The sequence below is a fragment of the Cyrtonyx montezumae genome, unplaced genomic scaffold (assembly GCF_038088225.1).
Source record: "Cyrtonyx montezumae isolate F1298 unplaced genomic scaffold, pur_monq_1.0 scaffold_3, whole genome shotgun sequence".
Taxonomy (NCBI): domain Eukaryota; kingdom Metazoa; phylum Chordata; class Aves; order Galliformes; family Odontophoridae; genus Cyrtonyx; species Cyrtonyx montezumae.
This window is the reverse complement of record NW_027072034.1, coordinates 39,531,559-39,551,173: the sequence shown is the minus strand read 5'-3', so window position 1 is coordinate 39,551,173 and position 19,615 is coordinate 39,531,559. Positions and strand designations below refer to the sequence as shown.

Genomic DNA, 19,615 nt, shown 5'->3' with positions numbered 1-19,615 from the left:
ATACAGAGTTAACTGAAGAAAAAAAAAAAAGCATCATCATAAAATAAAACTATGAAGTTTTATTTCCTAGAACCATGACTTATTTCATTTTAGAAACCTGCCCAGTATGAAGAAAATATTCTAGCAATAATGCAAGACCATAAAAGGAAATGAAGAAAGACCTGAAAGAACATAACAGATGATGTCACTTTCTTGGTGTAGAAATCCATGAGCTACTGTTTAGAGAGGGAGTGTTAACAATCATTTTAATGGTCTGTTGTGTATCATATTACTGATATTAATGGATTTAGATCTTATTTTCAAAGACAAAAGTCTGAATCAGAAATTAAGAGTTGTTACTGGAATTGCTGCTTTTCAGTATAGATATTCATTGTAACGGCAAGAGGGGAACCTTGTAGGAATCTGTGAATGGATATATTAAAACAAAATGTGTTAAAGTCAATATGGAAGAAAGAATTGTGGTGCGCTTTGATTACTAGGTATCATCACACTTATAATGTGGGTGACAGCACAGCTTTAATTAAATGCTGAACTCTGGATACAACTTCTTCAGAATGTCCCATTATACAATTATCGTGTGCATAATTAAACATACGCCAAAACTAATGTCAAAGATTTTAGAAAATGCATAAAATGAAAGAATGTCCATCAGTGATGCAATGAGAAGCTTCTGTTAATCTATATTTAAACATTATTCTGAATGCATGAGGATGTACTACAGAATTTATGTTAAAATTCAACCAAAACACAAATTTTTTACAAACAAAATATTTCATCAATTGAAACTTTCATAGCTGCTATTACTTCTGAAGGAAAACAGTAACTGAATTTTCTTCCTTTCTCTTCCCATAATCTTCATGTCCAATTTTCAGCAGTTTACTGGAAATACTCATGGTGTCTGAAAAGCAAAATGCAAGGCAGTAAAAATGCTCAGCATTTTCCCATGTTGCTAAAATGTCCAAGCATGGCATGTTAAAAGCAGCATGGAGGACATGGCAAATACCATGGGCACACACATGTACACACATACAAACACACTAATGAAGTTTAGTCTTTGTCAGCAGACTTCATGTTTAGAAAAAAGGTTTTGTTTATTTGAAGAGAAAAATAATGTAATACTTGGAGGGATTTGGTTACTTTTTTTTTTCTTCCACCATTTTGAAGTGAGATACCTTGTTCTTTTTGCTGTCAGTTGTAGGGAAGCTTGCTGTGGTGCAAGGTGGTTTTGTTTCTATAATTGTATTTTAGTACAGATATGAGTGACAGAGTAACAAACACATACAGGCAGGTATAGTTTGAACTGCTGTACCAGTTTCATCTTTAGACACTCTCACTAACTTACTCTGTCAGTGACTTTCTACACTTTTATATGCAAATATAGTATCATTTTTTCTTCACAGAGGTAGTACTTGTTTTAAATTGTAAATTGCACTGATTGTGATGAGAAGCATTTAGATCTCTTTTGCAACTGAATACAGAAGCCATACTAAGTTCTAGTTGTTCCTGTATGATCTGAAGTACGTAAGACAGTAGAAAATAACCAGTATATGTACAATGACACTCCTTAATGAAACCAAAAGAAGGAAAGCTTGATGTGCGCTTTTTTATAATAGCTATTCCTTTATACTTATCCAAAGTATCATAGAATCACCAAGGCTGGGAAAGACCTCTAAGATCATCCAGTCCAACTGCCTGCCTACCAACAATATTTTCCCACTAAACCATGTCTCTAAGTACAAAGCTAAGCATTTATTGAACACCTCCAGGAAGCCTGTTCCAATGCCTGACCAAACTTTCAGAGAGTAAATTTATCCTAACATCCAACCTGATCTTTCCCTGACACTACTTGAGACTATTCCCTCTCGCCCTACCACTAGTTACACATAAAAAGAGGCTAACCTCTACCTCTCTATAGTGCTTCCTTTAATGTAGTTGTAGAGAGCTGTAAGGTCTCCCCTGAGCCTTCTCTTCTCCAGAGTAAACAATACCAGTTCCCTCAGCTGCTCCTCAAAAGACTTGTGCTCTGCTTTCCTCCCCAGCTTTGTTGCCCTTCTCTGGATGCTCCAGGGCCTTGATGACTTTCTTCTAGTGAGATGCCCAAAAACTGAACAAATGTGAGGTGCATGTTCAACAGTACTGAGTACAGAGGGACCTTTCTGCTCCTGCTGTCAGCACTATTTCTGATACAAGTCAGGGTGCCATTGGCCTTCTTGGCTATCTGGGCACACTACTGGCTCATGTTCATCCAAGTATCAACCAACACCCCCAGGTCCTTTTCTTCCACAGTCTTCCAGCCACTCTGCCCCAAGCCTGTAGTGCTGCTATAAGAAACAAAAAGATTTGAAGTTATTTCTCATTAAACATGCAATTCTGCATGATTCATATGATTCTCTTTAAAAGCAAAATTCAACTTCTCTCTCTTCACTCAAAATCGTGAAATCATATTATATTACATTGATATAATCAATGCTATCATACATTATCACATAGCACATGAAGTAGTTCTTATATAGGATATTTTATTATTTGATTTTGTCTCATAATTTGGTCAAATAGTGATAATTTTCAAGTTATCATGCTTCCTTTCTAATTTTAAGCAAAGCAAGAAAATCAACATTGAAAGTACAAGGCTTTGTTTCTGTGATTTAACATAACAGAATGGAAAATGAGACATACATTTTCAATAACTTTGGTCAATAGACTATTTTAGTCCTTTAGTACAGTTACATAATCCAGAAATTTAGTATGGCTCAAAACAAGCTAATTGATATTATCAAGTTATGGAGAACAGATTGATCGGATACTAGTAAGATGAGTGTTATGCTGTTAAGTTTAAAAGCTTAAATCACTGTTCTTGCCAACAGCTTTGATGATAGCATAATATACTTATTTGGCATGTCTGAATTGAAACAATCTTTCAGTTTTAAATTTTGAAAACAGATAAAAATCTCATAGCTTTATAAGGTACTCAGAAGATAGGCTTTGAAGCAGTCAGAATGCAAATAACCTTTCTTTTCATCAGCTCTTTCTCCTGTTTCGTTCTTGTTGCCTAATAAGTTTTTGTAAAAACTTCCCAAAATTTCAGCAAGGACAGAAAAGTTTTTACCAAAAACATTGTGTTTTGAAGCCCTAATTAGTAAGAACTGATGTATTTTTTAGATTTGTCGTTAATATAGATTAATGAAAGTAAAAATCCTATGGCAAATTCACGCTTGAAGTCCTACAACTGCTTAACCCTCAGTAATGCTTCATACAGTAACTCTCCATGCCACAAACGTAAACTTCACAAACAATAATATGGATAAATTTCTGTTCTAGAAATTTCTAGATTTTTCTATAAATTTCTAGAATTGTTTGCATATGTCTAGGTCTTCTCATTTCATAGGATTTTAGTGAGAATAGGAAGTCATCTACATTTTGTTACACACTGAATGAGTCTCATGATACTTAGAATTAAAATTTCTATAAGTGGACAAATCTTGAAGATCAAATCTTTTAACACTAATGGAAACATTTTCTACGTGTGTTTTTGGAAGTTGTTAGGATATTTAAATATCCATATTTCAGATTCTAAAGCTCTAAATTATATCCACTTACAATTCAGCTTTCCAAGTGTTTTTGTGAATATATTGTATACCATCTTAATTTTAATTTATATTTCCTTTCTTAACATTTTAGTAGTTTGATAGCATAATTGTTAAGTTGCTTGATGTTGCTAATTCCTGTAGGATTAATTCATTGTTGTGTTTAGATTGAGACATCATAGAAACCTGACACAATATGTTCAGCACCATATTATTTACTTTGAAAAGAACACTGAATGAAGTTTATTGTATATCTCCTTTGGGTATCTTATAAAGACTTACTGCTTTTTTGTAACTAATGTATACATGTTTCCCAGAGACAACCTAAGATGTCTGAGATCCAGTTGATATCAAAATTAGGAGTGAATATGGTGTTAAAATTATTCTGTTATATATTACAATTGAATGAAATTCCATTCTCATAGGAGCCTATGAAATAACAAACATAATTATTTCCTGAACTCTCCAGAGGCATCTGAAAACTGAGCATGTGCTTAAACTGAAGAATTAAAATAGCTGCATCAAGTAATAATAGATATTCTTAATACCTCGTTATTCATCTCACAGCTTCTGGTGGTGCCTACAAATACCCAACAGGAGAATTTACACAAACAACTTCACCAGCAGTTGTTAAATGCAAGAGAATGTAATTGGAGTTCATTTGCGTGCAGAGAGAGTGTAACATTTAACTTTGGTTGTTAAAACTGGTTGTTAATTCACTTTTTTTTTTAAAACACATTTAATTTATGTGGGACATAGCAGTACCTTTTTATCTCCTGAAGTTATTTACCTGTAAGTAATATTATGTTATTTGAACATGACTGAATTATTTCTGCTGAGTCTAGTTACCTATATTACCTAGAATATAACTTCTCCTAGGCTTGGAAAGTTTGAATAATAGTAAATGTTGATTTGTACCTTCTAATTTAGAGGTGCTGTACGGTCCTGTAAATGGACTAGTATAATTGTCATGCTAGCAACAATTTGCACCTCTGCAGCTAATTACACTCTATCCACATTTTACACCTGCTCTTTTGTCACTATGGTATATTACATACACTTCTGGACAAAATTTTCAATGAGATATATATTCCACTGGGACTTTCTCATTTGTGATCTTTAGTGCAGGCTGACTTAAGTTCTTGTTAGACAGGACTGAATACAGCTTAATCACAGTGCATAATGGTATTATCTTTTGAGTCAGCAGGACTGCTCATATACTTAAAACTACACGTGTCCTTAGGATTTTTGGCAGCTTAAAGCCAGCATGTTAATAGAAAAGGAAACTTTATGTATTGAAATATTACAAAATATTGTACTGGTTGTTAGATTTTTGGTTTTGTGATTCAAGAAACTAGCATGCAGGTATCTCTTTTGAATTGCAGAATGGCTTCACTGTAGAGAGAGATGAGGTGGATGAGAGGAAATGTTCTGCTTTTACACAGCAGTACTGCACACAGTATTTTTACATTCACACCTCATCAGGTGCACCAATTTAGCAGAGAAATGTAAGCTGTCTGAGGTCACTGTCACACTTTCATACAAACTATGTACCTCTCAATGCTTGTACAGAGGAAAAAAGAAGTAGAAGTGCTTCGGTCTGAATTAATTTAAACAACTATATGGTACATTTATGTTTTTTAATAGGTGCTTCATTATTCAGTCGGCAAGCAAGGCAGGCTCAGTCCAGTTCTCAGACAAACAGAGTTACAGAAGCACAAGACACACTCCCCTTATCTGCTGGAGGTCACTGAAAGGGTAGGCAGGCAGCACAAGGCCTTCTTTCTTCTGAGCCATTGCAGACAGTTTTGTCAAAGCATTGTACTGTATTTAGAAGACTTTAAATACTAGATGTGATGTAATTGTGTAACAAATGAGGATAAAGATATTAAAAATATATTACTGAACATGTGGCTACCTCATTTTTATGCCAGTTATTAATTTTCTAAAATAATAGAGAGTTCTATATTAATAATTATCAGGAAAAGTAATATCCATTGCATATGATTTACTAGATAGTTTTTAAGGGGTAATTTTCAGTATTTTTTTTATTCAAAAGATTTTTAATTATTATGGATTAAAATAAATCTCTCACAGATTTTAAGCATTTCTTTATGTACCATAATGAATTATTCATGAAAATCTGATGGAACAAAACTAGGCATAGAAATTTATTAACACAGAATAAAAGATGAAACTAATAAGTTTAATCATCCTTTTCAGAATGAATAAATGCAATTAAAAAAATACAGGTATTTTCAGAATAACAAATAGCTTTCTGTATTGTTTCTTTTAGTAGATATAATAAATACAAAAAATAAATTCCAATTTTTACCTACATCACATTTACCTATATTTAATAATATTAAAATAATTCCTTCACTTCCCTAACATGAAATATACATCAGAAACTGAAAATTTTGACAGATGGAAAAATTTGAAAATTTTGTGGAATACATGTAAATAGGAATCAGCTGCTGACATGAATGCAGAATAATAATGTCACAGTGCAGTCAAGACATAATTTTTTGTAACAACACAAGTAAAGATAACTATATTTATTTAATAAGTTCCAAACCGGTGATGAGGATCCCATTTAATTTGTACAGATAGTTTGAAGATCTTCCCTATACTGGAATCTACATAAATATAACATTTTCTTCAGTGAGATGAATCCAATTTAACTCATTGGTGTGGAATAAACTTGTAAGGAAAACAACCCCCATACCAATCAGTCGGAACTAGTTACTATCATTAAATTCATAAATAATAATGTATGCAACATTCCTGTTTTGCAAAAGTGATTGCCTCCTTTTGTGGAATGTTTTGGAGTGGAATAATTGCTCTGTGTGACAATTAGTATATTCCACTGCCCTTTACTAACTTGTTGGAAGATATAGCCTCATTTAAAGCATGTCAATCTCAGTTATGGCCTAATTTAATGCACTTATTGTTGCCCAGGGAACTGGCTTGTGGGAAGCACATAATTTAGGACGTGGAGTAATCATTTTTTTTCTCTTTATTTACGAGGAACAATTTAGAGAATACTGTAATTTGTTAAATAATATGACTTTCATCATGCTTTCATTCTCCATACTTGGAACAGTCAGAGTACAGAGAAATGAAAACAATGTCTGAAACAAAGGTGTATGCAATCATGAAATTGAAAACTGCACACAATGTACAGAGCTGACTTTAGTGAAATTCATATTTTTACAAAAACTTTATAATCTGAGAATTTTTATTTTTTCTGTAGAAATCTCAATGGAGATTTGTTATTTTTTTCTCTAGAATTACATTTGAAAGAAGACTGTGAAACAGCATTTTCATTCTTTCTTTTCTTTTGTAATGTGTAAACTCTGTGGGGAGTATTGCTGCAATTTCTTTCTGTCCATTCAATTTTGAATATGACCGAAAATTATTATTTAATTCTTTTTTTCTTGAAAATAAACACTTCTTATCTGTATAACAGCAGCTACACACTTGTTGAAGTCTGAAATTCTAGTGATTTTTTTCACATGTTGCAGCTGGAGCCGTTAAGAAAGTTCTGTAGAGGAAAACATATTCAGTATTATTTATTTAAATTTTTTTTTTGTTGCACTAGAATGTGAGAGTTCCAGACAGGATCAGAATCACAGAATCACAGAATCATAGGGGTTGGAAGGGACCTCAAGAGATCATCAAGTCCAACCCCCTGCCAAAGCAGGTTCCCTACACCAGGTCACACAGGTAGGCGTCCAGGCGGGTCTTGAATATCTCCAGAGAAGGAGATTCCACAACCCCCCTGTGCAGCTGTGCCACTGCTCTGTCACCCTCACCATAAAGAAGTTCTTGTGCACATTCGTGCAGAACCTGCTGTGCTGGTTTCCTAACCTAACCCTTGTCCTGTCTCCACACACTGCTGAAAAGAGTCTGGCCTTGCCACTTTGTCCCCCACACCTCAGATATTTATAAACCTGGATCAGGTGCCCTCTCAGTCTTCTTTTCTCAAGGCTAAAGAGACCCAGTTCACTTAGCCTTTCTTCATAGGGGAGATCCTCCAGGCCCTTCACCATCTTTGTGTTCCCTCCACTGGACTCTTTCCTTTACCTTCTGATCTCAGAATTTCCCAGTTGCCAAGCATATTGACAATTAGAGTAGCACTTTAAATTTTAGCTTTAAAAATCGATTTTAATTTCATTCTATCACCTTTGTGGGGTGAGAGTGTCATAGAATAAACCTGTTCTCCTTCTGGAATTCTGTTAACTCTATAAAATTTTATAGTGTGCATATATATATGTAAATATTTTTCAAATGTATATACAAATATAGAAATGCTCATATATGTTGGCAATATGCAGTAAATAGATAAAAGGACATTCAAATCTAGATATATGCAGTATGCACATATCTCTTCAAGTAACATCAACAGTCTTTAAAGAGAGGTACATTAAGAGCTGGGTACATGTCTTTGAGATCTCTCCTAGGGTAGGTGATCCACAGACAGATTCTAAGACGGTTTGACAAGCTGTAATTCTCAATAATCTTCTTGTGCTTTTGTTTGAAATGTCTACATGCCTCTTCTAATCTTCTTTCAGTTGCCAAATGAGAGCTTACAAAGGTAGCTGAAGAGTTTTGGCCATAGCTGTAAGCCAAGGACTCAAAGCTTGTACACTAAGTGAAGTCTTGGAAGAAATGAGAATTCAGTTCTGCTTTCCTGTTGCCCCCTTGAGACAGTAATGAACTGTTGACTTGAGATGATTGTAAAATGGTGATAACTCTCCTGGAATGGGAAACCAACAGCTTTAGAGATTTGTTGAATGAGCTGTGTAAATAAGATATATCATATATCACTGAAAGAATGACAGTTAAATCCTATATTCTTCTGGTTTGAGCTGGAACTTTCCAGAAGGTTTTGTTCTCTGTGAAATTTGGAGGCCTAATTAGGATTATTCACACTAGTATTATTCATAAAATGCTGTGTGATTTCTGAAAACTGAGTACTTTCCCAAAATGACATGGTGTCAAAAGGCCTACTGTATGATAGGTGGAACAATTACATTTATAATGCAAAAAATAAAAAATGGCTTCAGCTGAAGCAGTATCTATTTCTTTGTTTGTCATTAGTCTTCAGAATGTATACTTGAAATGCAAATACTGGTAAACTTCATGCATAGGACCTTAATGCATTACACATATATGATATATATCCGAGAGGAGAAAGATTTAGCACAATTTGAAAATACATTTAGGAAAACCTGTAGCTTCAGAATATCTATATGTGAATGAGATTCATAATCAAAGGAAATATGAGTCAGAGAACTCTGACTGATTGAGTGGTGTGACTTCTTCATTTTCAGTAGAGATATATGTGGCATCCATAATTAATCTGATAATACAGGATTAAATTCCATTCATTGATAAGTGAAATTAAGTATTTGTTAAGGTCAGTTAGCACAGAATTTCAGAATGAGATACTTTAAAAGAGAGATGCTAACTGAATTAAAGCTTGTAATTGCATTACATAAAAAGCTTTTTAAGGAGAAATAAAGTGACCCAAATGAAACCCTGTACAGTTACAGTTAGACTGATTGGTGCTACTTTGGAAGTGGCTCAAATTTGCATACGCATATGCCTGCAATATCAAGATATATCCTAAAATAAAAAATAAAATAAAATAAAATAAAAAATAACAACAGTAAGAAATTGGTCAAGCAAATCTCCTTAAAAAAAAAGCCACACTTCAGTGAGGAATTCTTGCATGCCTTTTAGTTTCACTCAGGAAAAAAATGGAAATGTAGAACAAATGGCAAGAGATGACTGAACATTTAATATGTAACTTTCATACAAATGTAATCTGATTTTTATATTTATGTGGGGAAGAAAAATACTTTCACAGCAGCCCCCCTCAAGAGAAGCCTGAAGGAGGAGGGCATTCTGGTCTGTGGTGCAAGTACTAAATGCAGTTCACCCTGGTGAACTGAATTTTCATCATGGGAGAATCTGTGTCACATTCCCATTCCGTCTCTTTTGATTGAGGACACAAGTGCATTTTACACTAATCGTGGGTAGCATGTCTTATTCATTTATTTAGCTAGTAATTCTTTTTTCTTTCTTTTTTTTCTTTTTTTCATTTTTTTTCCCTTATAACGAGGTTAAAGATTTCTTACAGAAGCTTCAGGACCAATTATTTAACATTTTAAACAAGAATTGGAAAACTTGTTTGGGAAATTCCATGTTTTTCCTATCTGTGTGAGATAGGTTCTGCAAGCTTATATTTTCAAAAGGTCAATATAATTTTTCTGAACTGTTTTTGCTGCTACTGTAGTAATTCCAACAATAACACTTCTGATCTCTTCAGATAGATTCACACTTACATGGCTAGTATGTGAGTAATGGCTAGTACTCACATTATGAAAAAAATACGATGTGGTGGGGACACTGAAGTTTATTTTTAGAACATACTGATGTAACTCATTTAATCAGATCTTAAAATAATCCTCATACCCAACATTCTGGACAAGAACTTATTTATAGAAATATATTTCAGTTACTAATAGAAAAATGGAAGTGTATTCCACATTAGGAATGTTATCTTAGGGAACAACAGTCCCACTCTATGTTCTGCAATTTCAGTATTTTATTAAGCTGTTCCAGAAATTGGTGAATCCCTGATAACAGCTTCAAGCAACAAAATTATTAAAATAATAATAATAATGTTCCAAATATTACAGGTAACCTTACATTACATACTTCTGTTAGATGATATGTATATCATCAAATCTGGTAGTGCTGTGCGTTGACACTTCCTAAATCCTCAGTAAATTTTTATTATACTTGTGGTTTTCTTTCTGAAGTAGGCTGAACCAGAGTCATTTCAGCCATGCACATTAGGGAGAAAATAATTGCCATATCTCACTGATATGTATTGACATCTTTAGGGAGGATGGTATGTGAATTAAAATTTGTTGAGACATATCCGCTTCTTTCATCCAACTTCAGAAATGTATAACAGTCTAAATAATTACATACAGTTTTTGTCTACTAGCACTACATATATGGGAAGATTTTGGTTTTGTCAGTTTTTAATTTTGTTTGACATGTGATGATTATACTCTCATCAAACTGTCTCACTGAGAAAATGGGGAAACCACCATTGCCTGTGTTAAGTGCTTGCAATATTACATCTAGTGGATTAATGGTCTATAAATAAATCAAATTATTTATTTATCTATTTATTATCAAATAATTAATTATTAAAATATTCGTTCATTTATTTGTTTGTTTATTTTTGCATGATTCAAAATGTTTAATGGATTATTTTTATTTGTGTAGCATTTGAGAAAAATTTCAACCTTTCGGCTATAACTAAATGTAAAAAGGAAAAACAAGAGAATGCAAAACTTGGGTGAGCACTCAAGTTTGGAGCCTACATATGAAATTAATCAATGAAAGTGATAGAGAAAATTTGTATTCCATTGACAGTGATATTTTACCCAGTTAATTATACACTCAGTACATATAATTGAACATACACATTTACTATGTTTACAATAACTTCTGTGCAACTAAATTGAAGATACAGGACTTGGAGATGGAGTTTCAGCTACCACTTCTCAAATACGACTGACTCTTATTATAAATTGAAGAACCAAAGGAAGAAATAGAATAATAATCTTAGCTAAACATAAAGTCCCCCAGCCATCTCCCCAAGTAAGATGATTACACTGCTTGTAAGACCAGAAAAAACTAAATTTTTGGTTCAGCTTTATTATCTTTACAGATAAAGTCAAAATGAACTAAATGCTGTTGATTCTAAGAAAAGAATTCCTAAAAAACACTTGAAAATTTTATATTGGAATACCTGGATATATTTAGCAATAAAAATATCCTTTTTTTAGTTAAAGAAAAAAAATCTTTGAAGTATCTCTTATAGTTCTACAATGGAAAGGGACAGTGTCAAATGACCATAGAAATCTACAGTTTATAGATTTATATATAAATTTATACATAGTCTATATATAGTTTTATATAATTTATAAAGTTATAGATTTATATAATCTACAGCTACATAGAAATCCAAAGTTTATAGTTTAAATATCACATCATAGCACTGATGTACATGTTCCATATTTACACTTGGTGTGAAAACTCAAAGTCAATCAAGTTTATTGTTCCTTTTCAGTCTGGCTTGAAAATACAGACCCTAAAACAGACAATCAGGAAAAAAGGGTTAGAATGTTGTCTTAGACCACTTCGTTTTCTAGCAGCCATATTTGATTTCTAAACGAATATAGAAACAGTACTTCTGTTTCATATTTCACTCTTTATTGCGTAACATTTTACGTTAAAGAGAAACACTTGTTAGTGGAGTAATTAGAACATAGTGCAACATTGTGTGGAAAGCTTTGCATCATTTCTTTAGTCAGAAAACAGATAAATTGACTGAGGATTGGGGTAAGGAAAACTGTTAGGCATATTTCACCTTCCTCTCATAAACACAGGCTATGATATATGTGTATGTATGTATGTATGCTGTGGGATAGGTTTTATGTGCCTGAAAAGTACATTGTGAAAGCATATTAAGTACAGATTAACATTTATTCTTTATCATTTTTTTTATTAATGAGTACAAATTCTTTCTTATGGTAAGTACCTGTTTTCCATAAATTTCTATAATTTTCTGAAGAGTTTGAACAGCATTATATAAACTATGGCTACTTTTGGAAAAAATTTCATGTAAGGGATTGACACAATTCTATTTATCTTTTGTTTTCTTTTTTTTTTTCTTTTGAATATCTGTTTACTCATATGAGAAGGAAAGCTAAATTTTAAGGAGGTCTATTATGCTTTTTTCTTGGTCCTTTCCAATTATGTGAGAATCAATGATAATTTTATTTCTACTGGTTTCGTTTAAAATTCAGGTTAATTCCTAATAAATCTACATAAGAATGAATAGAACATGAAGTCATTGAAGATAGTGACTGAAGCCATTGCTTCTTCAAGGCAACAGAACATAATGAAATCAGTTTCATTTCTTATGTACAAATCATACTTTCGTGAAATTTTTAATATACTTTTTTGGTTTATATTCTTTTTTTAATTGCACATTAATTTTGGTGTTTTTTTTTTTTTGCAGCAATCACTTTTAACTGATGTAACTACATTGTCACAGACTGATACATTTTTTTCAAATATTTTCAATTTGTTCTTCTTGACATTTTATGTTTATGTGCAGTTTGCATCTTTTTTGTTTTTCAAATTCAAATGTAACAGATTTTGATATTTTTGTTACATTTTTCTGTTTTTGTACTAGTTGGTTTTTTATTTTTATTTTTGAGAACCTGCTGTTTTTGAATTCTCTTTTTTCCCTTTATTCCTCTCTTAACTATGATCCCAGGAGCCAACACAAAGAAAAGCGCAGATGATATAACCAGTAATGATCGTGGTGAAGATGAAGGTATTTTTTGTTTTTTCAAAGCTCAACCCTGATGCATGAACATAAACTTTTACATTTTTATTATAATAATATTATTATTGTTATTGTTATTACTGTTATTTCAACATGATTTTTAGTCCCTTATTTGCAGAAACACACTTCTGTGTGCTTTTTTATTTTCTTCTTTAGAGATAACTTCCATTGTTCTTCTTTTTAAAATCCAAATTATCATTTAGATGACTGAAATTCCCCTGTAACATAAGTGCAAAGTTTACTCCTAAATGTGTGTGAAGTGAGTAACATGAATAATATTGAAAATCATATATTTCCCCCAACATATACTTTATTTGGTGAGAAAATGGAATTTAAAAACATGCATGAGCTCTTCTCCCTATTACATATTTTGTAAATTCACCTATTTGAAATTCATGAAAAAACCTCACAAACATCCTTTATTTCATTTCCACTGTTTTCCCGGTGCACTTACTGTATGTACATTGAATGCAGTTGCATTGTGCTTCATCTTTGATATTTTAATTAATTTTTTTTTCTCACAGGATGTAGCTTATTTCTAGGATATAAAAATAAAAGAAGCTGTTGATGTTTCTTCATTTTTTTTCCCTGTAATCAGCTAGCCCCTGAGATACATTCATTCTGGCTATGACCACATTCCCACTGAAACCAATGACAATCTTTTTCGTTGACTTCTTTCAGAGCTGGATTGGATTCCCTGAAAGGAAATGTTAAAGTTCACAGTGAAATACCCCAAAAATGTTTTACAAGGAAATACTTTTTTCTTGCCTTGGCATAGAAAAAACAGGATGCCCTAAAATAGGAAGAAGTCATGAAATCTTCCTCAATTCTCACCGTCTTTTTCATTTATGTTACACTGGCATTTTAGTATACTTCTTTGTACTTACCAAGCCAAGAAAAATATTTTTAAATTAAATGAGCAGATATCCACCTTGGGAACTTTGTTACTCTGTTTTTGGAGCAATGTGTCTCTTTCTCTCTTCTGTCCATTCCAAAGTGCTTTTATAGTTTTATTCAATCTGAAGTCCAAGTACATCTGAAAAATTTGCCCTCTTGGTTCTTCTGAGAATCATGCATACTGTGTTGAGGTTAATTTTTAATCTCCTCTTTTCTTGGGTGTTCAGATCAATTGTAGCTACTCTATCCATGTATAAAATACCATAATAAAGATCTCTGGTCTTTACATTAGTTGCCCTCTACTGTACAGCCTTCATTTCTGAAATATATTATTTCTTTTAACACAAAACAGCTCTGCAGAATTCCTCTTCTTTTTTCTGAATTTTGTTCTATTATTTCTGATTATAAATGTTTCTCTGTATATGCTTTTTCAAAATGACAATATCATCATTCGCTATAAAATATTCTATTTTTTAAGTAAAAGATAAAAAGCAAGTGAAAACAAAATTGCTCTTAAAAACTTTAGATTATTGGAACAAATAATTCTTTCAGTTTTCTTAAAAAAGTTTTGAAGTATTGCTACCAGGTTAGGGTCCAAATTGAGATATACAGCTTTTAACTAAGTACATAAAATTCATGAAGCTCATCTTCTTTATGTTGAAGTTAATCATGTTCCCATTGAAGGGAAAGATGAAATCTCATTGATTTCAGCAGTGAAATATTCAACCCTGAAGGAAGTACTTTGCAATAAGAAAGGATCAAATATAACAAATGATGCCACAAAACTTGGGGAGAGAAAGGAAAGATTATTCTCAAACACAAATAATTGCATTTTGTAGTTGCTTTAATTTTCTGAGGGCTAAGCCTTAACAGAAAGGAGATACTCTTTTCATGTACTTTGCTGTGAATACTGCAAAGAGAAAAATACATTGACTCTTTTGAACTGCACTGTTTTACACAACCTGTTCAATGGTTGCATCACTAATAATTGCAAAAGTTACACAGATCTTACAGCAAAGCTTTTTGTTCTGCTGCCCAGATGCAATATATAAAATAGAACATGTAAAGTGTATATCTTCTTTATGTCTAGAAGGCAAATTCAATGAGAAGTCTTAAATTTTAACAGCTATGTAGACGTACAGTTGGCCATATTTGCCTTTCACTCAACTGATGACTTTTTATATTTAAGATGTATACACCTGAGCAAAGTAATGGTTGGCAATCAGTTACATTTTACCTTATAATACATTCAAATTTAATCCTCATATACTAAATACTATACATGGGATGGCTCACTGCTATTCACATTTTTAGTAACAGAGTTAATACTAACAGATCGGAGGGAGGTGAGAACCCTGGAAGCCTTTCATAGTCACTTCTCTTACTTGTATGCAGTTAGCTCAGTCTTTTCTTCCTCCACTTATTTTTTCCACTCTTCAATATACCTGCTGAAAATAACTGATAATTCATTTATTTTTGTTTGTTTTAAAGTGCTGACCATATAGAAAGAGACATTGCTTTCCCTAGTTTGTTGTAGTATGTGATTCCAAGAGCTATTTCTACTCTACGTGCAAGTATTGTCTGTAAAAAATGTACAGCTAATTCTAACAGCTGCTTGCTGAATATCCTTCTGCTTTTTAAGCTATATTATTCCCACAGTTTGGAGATAACATAAATTACTAAGTTAGTCTGATCAAGAGTATTACTATTTGATTATTAGAGAAAGAGATATGAATGTAGTATAAAATGTCCAAATCATTGATTACTGTAACTTTAAAACTCACTCTGAAGTATAAAAATGTTGCTATCAATTTAATTTACTTTGTTTTTGAAAGTAAGACCCAGGTGTTTATCTGCATGAGAGCTGTAAGTAAATTTTCTGCATACAGAATTTATTAATATAATATCCATAAATATAAGGCTATTCTTTAATGCTTAGCTGACAAAATGACATTTCACGATTTACATTAAAAAAAAAATCCATGAATTCAGGTAAACTCTCATTTTTTCTTAACTCCTAGGCTATTAAAAAAGGATGGATAGTTTTCTGTGTTTACTTTTATCAGAACAAGTTGATGTTCTGATATTATCTGTTACTGAACGATATGAAATATAATTTCAACAAATATGTCTAGCTGAGGAATGGGAAAGTATGAATCATCATTGTTATTTTGTGATCAAATGTACAGATATTTCTAAACTGAAAGAACTGAATTGGAATATTATAAAAAGGGTCAAGATTATTCCAGAATTTTATTTTTCTCTTTAGGATTTTAGATGTTTACATACAAATTAAATTTCTCTAATAGTAGAAGTTTTTAAGAGGATTCTGAGAAGATTTAATAGAAAATGGCATTTGAAGTAAGTAATATGAAAACTTAAAAAAAACTGAGCATGTAGAATGATCCTAAACTGCATAAAATAGCTGATTGAAGTGGTGATGATGACATGGAAAACATGAGAAACAACTAAGAATGATTTTAGCACTTTTATAAAATACTAATGCCACTTTTCATTATTTTTTATTGCTTTATTATGTTTTCGTTACTTGAATTTTTTCAGACATTCATGATCAGAACAGCAAGAAACCAGTTATGGTCTACATCCATGGCGGATCTTATATGGAGGGTACTGGGAACATGATTGATGGGAGCATTCTCGCAAGTTATGGAAATGTCATTGTTGTCACCCTTAATTACAGGCTGGGGGTTTTAGGTAAGTGACTCTTTTCTTCAACACAAGATTTATATTGAAACATTTAGATGGCATTTTTATTAAATAGCTAGTTTGATGTAAATATTTCGTTGCTTGTTAAATCTATTGATAAACCACACATACACCTTAAACAGTACATTCCTGATGGTGGTTAGTTTGACTATATTACATTCATACTCAATTCTGTTTAATGTTTTCTGGAAACTTATTTGGGTTACATCTCCCCATTTTCTTGTTAGTTGTCTCCACCTTAAACAAAAAATAAGTAGATTTTTGTGACTTTAGTGATAGCTTAAGAAAAATTTATCATCGTATCATATTTCCTCTTTTTTCAGTTGCTTGAGAAGTCTTTTACTTCATTAAAATTCATTATAAATCAAACAAAAAAAAAAAAGAAGAAAAATCTAGAATAAGTACTTGTAAGATTCACCTAATGGTAGGTAGGAGGAAAATGTTACCATTTACTTGTTTTTTTTTTTTGTGAGTCTCTATATATTTTTGGTCAGAACATATATATGTAATATAGAAAAAAAATCACAAATCAGATCATAGACTATAATGGAATTACAGTGCACATAAAATGGAGTCAGGTAGTTTCTTCCTAAGTTTAAAGGACTTCATAAGAATAATTTATACTTCTAAGAAAAAGTAATGCTTCTGTCTTCCAAAGAGACCAAAAAAAGCATCTCATCAGAGCAATGACAGTTGTTTTGTTTATTTTTCATCCCTGATTTTGATTCTTATTTAAATAAAGAAGAACATTTTTTCAAAGTTAGAGGTAGATTTAAGCATAAAATCAGGATCAAAAAATATATATTTTGCTGTATTTAGATGTTAAATTTTGCTGTTAGGAAGTTTATTAAAAAAGTACACTTTGTATGCATATGTACATAATCTTCATTAAATTGGATTTGTTGTTGTTGTTAGATAAAGTGCCACGGAGCTTAGTGTTAGCTATCCATCTGTTAAAAATGTTTATTGAAATGTTCTCGTTACAGCTTTTATTGTTGTTTCTAAAAATCAAATTGTTGAAGGATGTAGATGACTGTATTTAAGCTATTTGACTGCCCAGCAGTATGTATAAATCTTAAGGAGAAGGAAGTATTCAGTACTTTCATTAATATATATTCATATTATGTGAATTTATATTGAAGACTAAGGAAAGAGAGAGGCAGACCACTGTACTTCTATATTTTTGTGCTTAGGAATAACTAATTAAAAAAAACACAATAATGGAGATTTATTCATACAAGAAACTGAAAAGTAATCACAAGATTTTTAATGACATACAAAACCACGATATTAAATTTGATAATTAAATATATACTTATTCTCAGTGTTAGGAAATATAAATTTTTTGACACTACAGAATTTATTCTTTGTTATAGAAGATTTATGTTTGAATTAGAAAAGCACAAGATATTCAGAATATGCATATATCACTTAGAGAAACTGTGAACGTATTTCTGAACTGTTTTTTTTCTTTCAGTTTTTGTGAAATGTAAATGTGAGTCTTGAAAATACATTTTGTTCTCCCTGAATATTGGAGGATGTTAACTGAATTCCTTGTATTATTGCCTTATTTCTTAAGGAATAAAAAAAAATACTGAGAAAATACAAAGTAAATAAGCATATGGGAAGCAAATAAACTTATTCATAAGATTTTAAAAAGTTATGTAGTTCTTAACATGTACTTTCCTAATGTTGACAGTATTCATATCCAGTTCTTCTAGCCTGAATTTTCGTCTTCTTTTCAAAAGATATATTTATAGCTCTAAATTTGTTACAATACATTTTCATTTGTGAGCTTTTACATAGGAGGACACATACAAAGCAGACTTAAATGGCAGAACTTTGTAGTTCTGTTGATATTATCAGATCCTGTGCTGGAGGAATATGCACTGAACTGGTGAGACAAATAATGATTAACTGGAATCTCTGTATATATGTCTTCCCATCATTTGGAAAATTTGCATCTGAATGTATCCAGCTACTGAGTTTTATATTTTATTTTATTTTATTTTATTTTATTTTATTTTATTTTATTTTATTTTATTTTATGAGTCGTAGAATCACCAAGGTTGCAAAAGACATCCAAGATTATCCAGTCCAACTGTCCACCTATCACTAATATTTCCCAATAAACCATATCCCTTAGTATCACATCTAAACATTTCACCTTCCTGGGCATCTTGTTCCAGTGCGTGACCACTCTTTCAGATAAGATTTTTTTCCTAACATCCAGCCAGATGTTATATATATATGTTCTATAATTAAGTTATATTTAATAATTTTCCTTTCAGCCTATATTGTACCATTAGCAGAAGTAGGTGGAAAATCAGCTACATGACCACTGTAAAATATGAGCCAGACTAATCACATCTTGAGATCCTGGGAATATATCAGCAACAGAGACCTGGAAATCTGTTTTGTAACAGAGATTTCATATGTTTAAAAACTAGTTTTTTGAAAAATCATCTTCCTGGATGTGGAAAAACAAAAATTGTTAAAGACACTTGCTTAACTTGAATGTCCTTCAAAGACACACAGTATGTGTCCTTTAGAAATACATATTCAGTCATTAAAGTTTCGTCGTGATAATTGAATATAGACTATATGGGATTCTTTTACTGCATCTGGAAATAAGATATGTCTATTGTATTAAGTGGAATCAGTGTTTATCCTGTAAGCTAATAAAAGTCTTTGAAAAGTTCTGAGGCAACACGTGGCTCTGCACCTTTGGAGTTTTAAAACTCTAGAACTCCTTAGGTCAAGAATTCTCCACCTTCACAGATACTGTAGACTTTTTATGTTGAAATCTAGTTGTCTGTTGGCTATAACTGAGATACTAAAACTTTTAAGTTAAAAAATAAGGCATCCCAGTTTGAAAAAAAAGTCCTTACTTGCACTGTAACATGGTGAGCATCAGGGTTATAATTTTAACTGGCTGATACATATAATTATCTTT

General features: G+C 31.9%; 1 protein-coding gene across 3 annotated transcripts in view; it reads left to right on the top strand.

Moving 5' to 3' along the window:
• The window catches only part of NLGN4X (neuroligin 4 X-linked), a 109,214-nt gene that overhangs the window by 34,123 nt on the left and 55,476 nt on the right, over positions 1–19,615 (top strand). Inside the window, exons 2-3 of one of the 3 annotated variants that reach the window (XM_065741296.1) lie at positions 12,964–13,023; positions 16,495–16,647. The exons of 1 other annotated variant lie outside the window; for it this stretch is intronic. In XM_065741296.1, the coding sequence (XP_065597368.1) occupies positions 12,964–13,023; positions 16,495–16,647 (213 nt within the window). The remainder of the gene's footprint in view (positions 1–12,963; positions 13,024–16,494; positions 16,648–19,615) is intronic. One more of the 3 variants, XM_065741297.1, reaches the window with a different exon arrangement.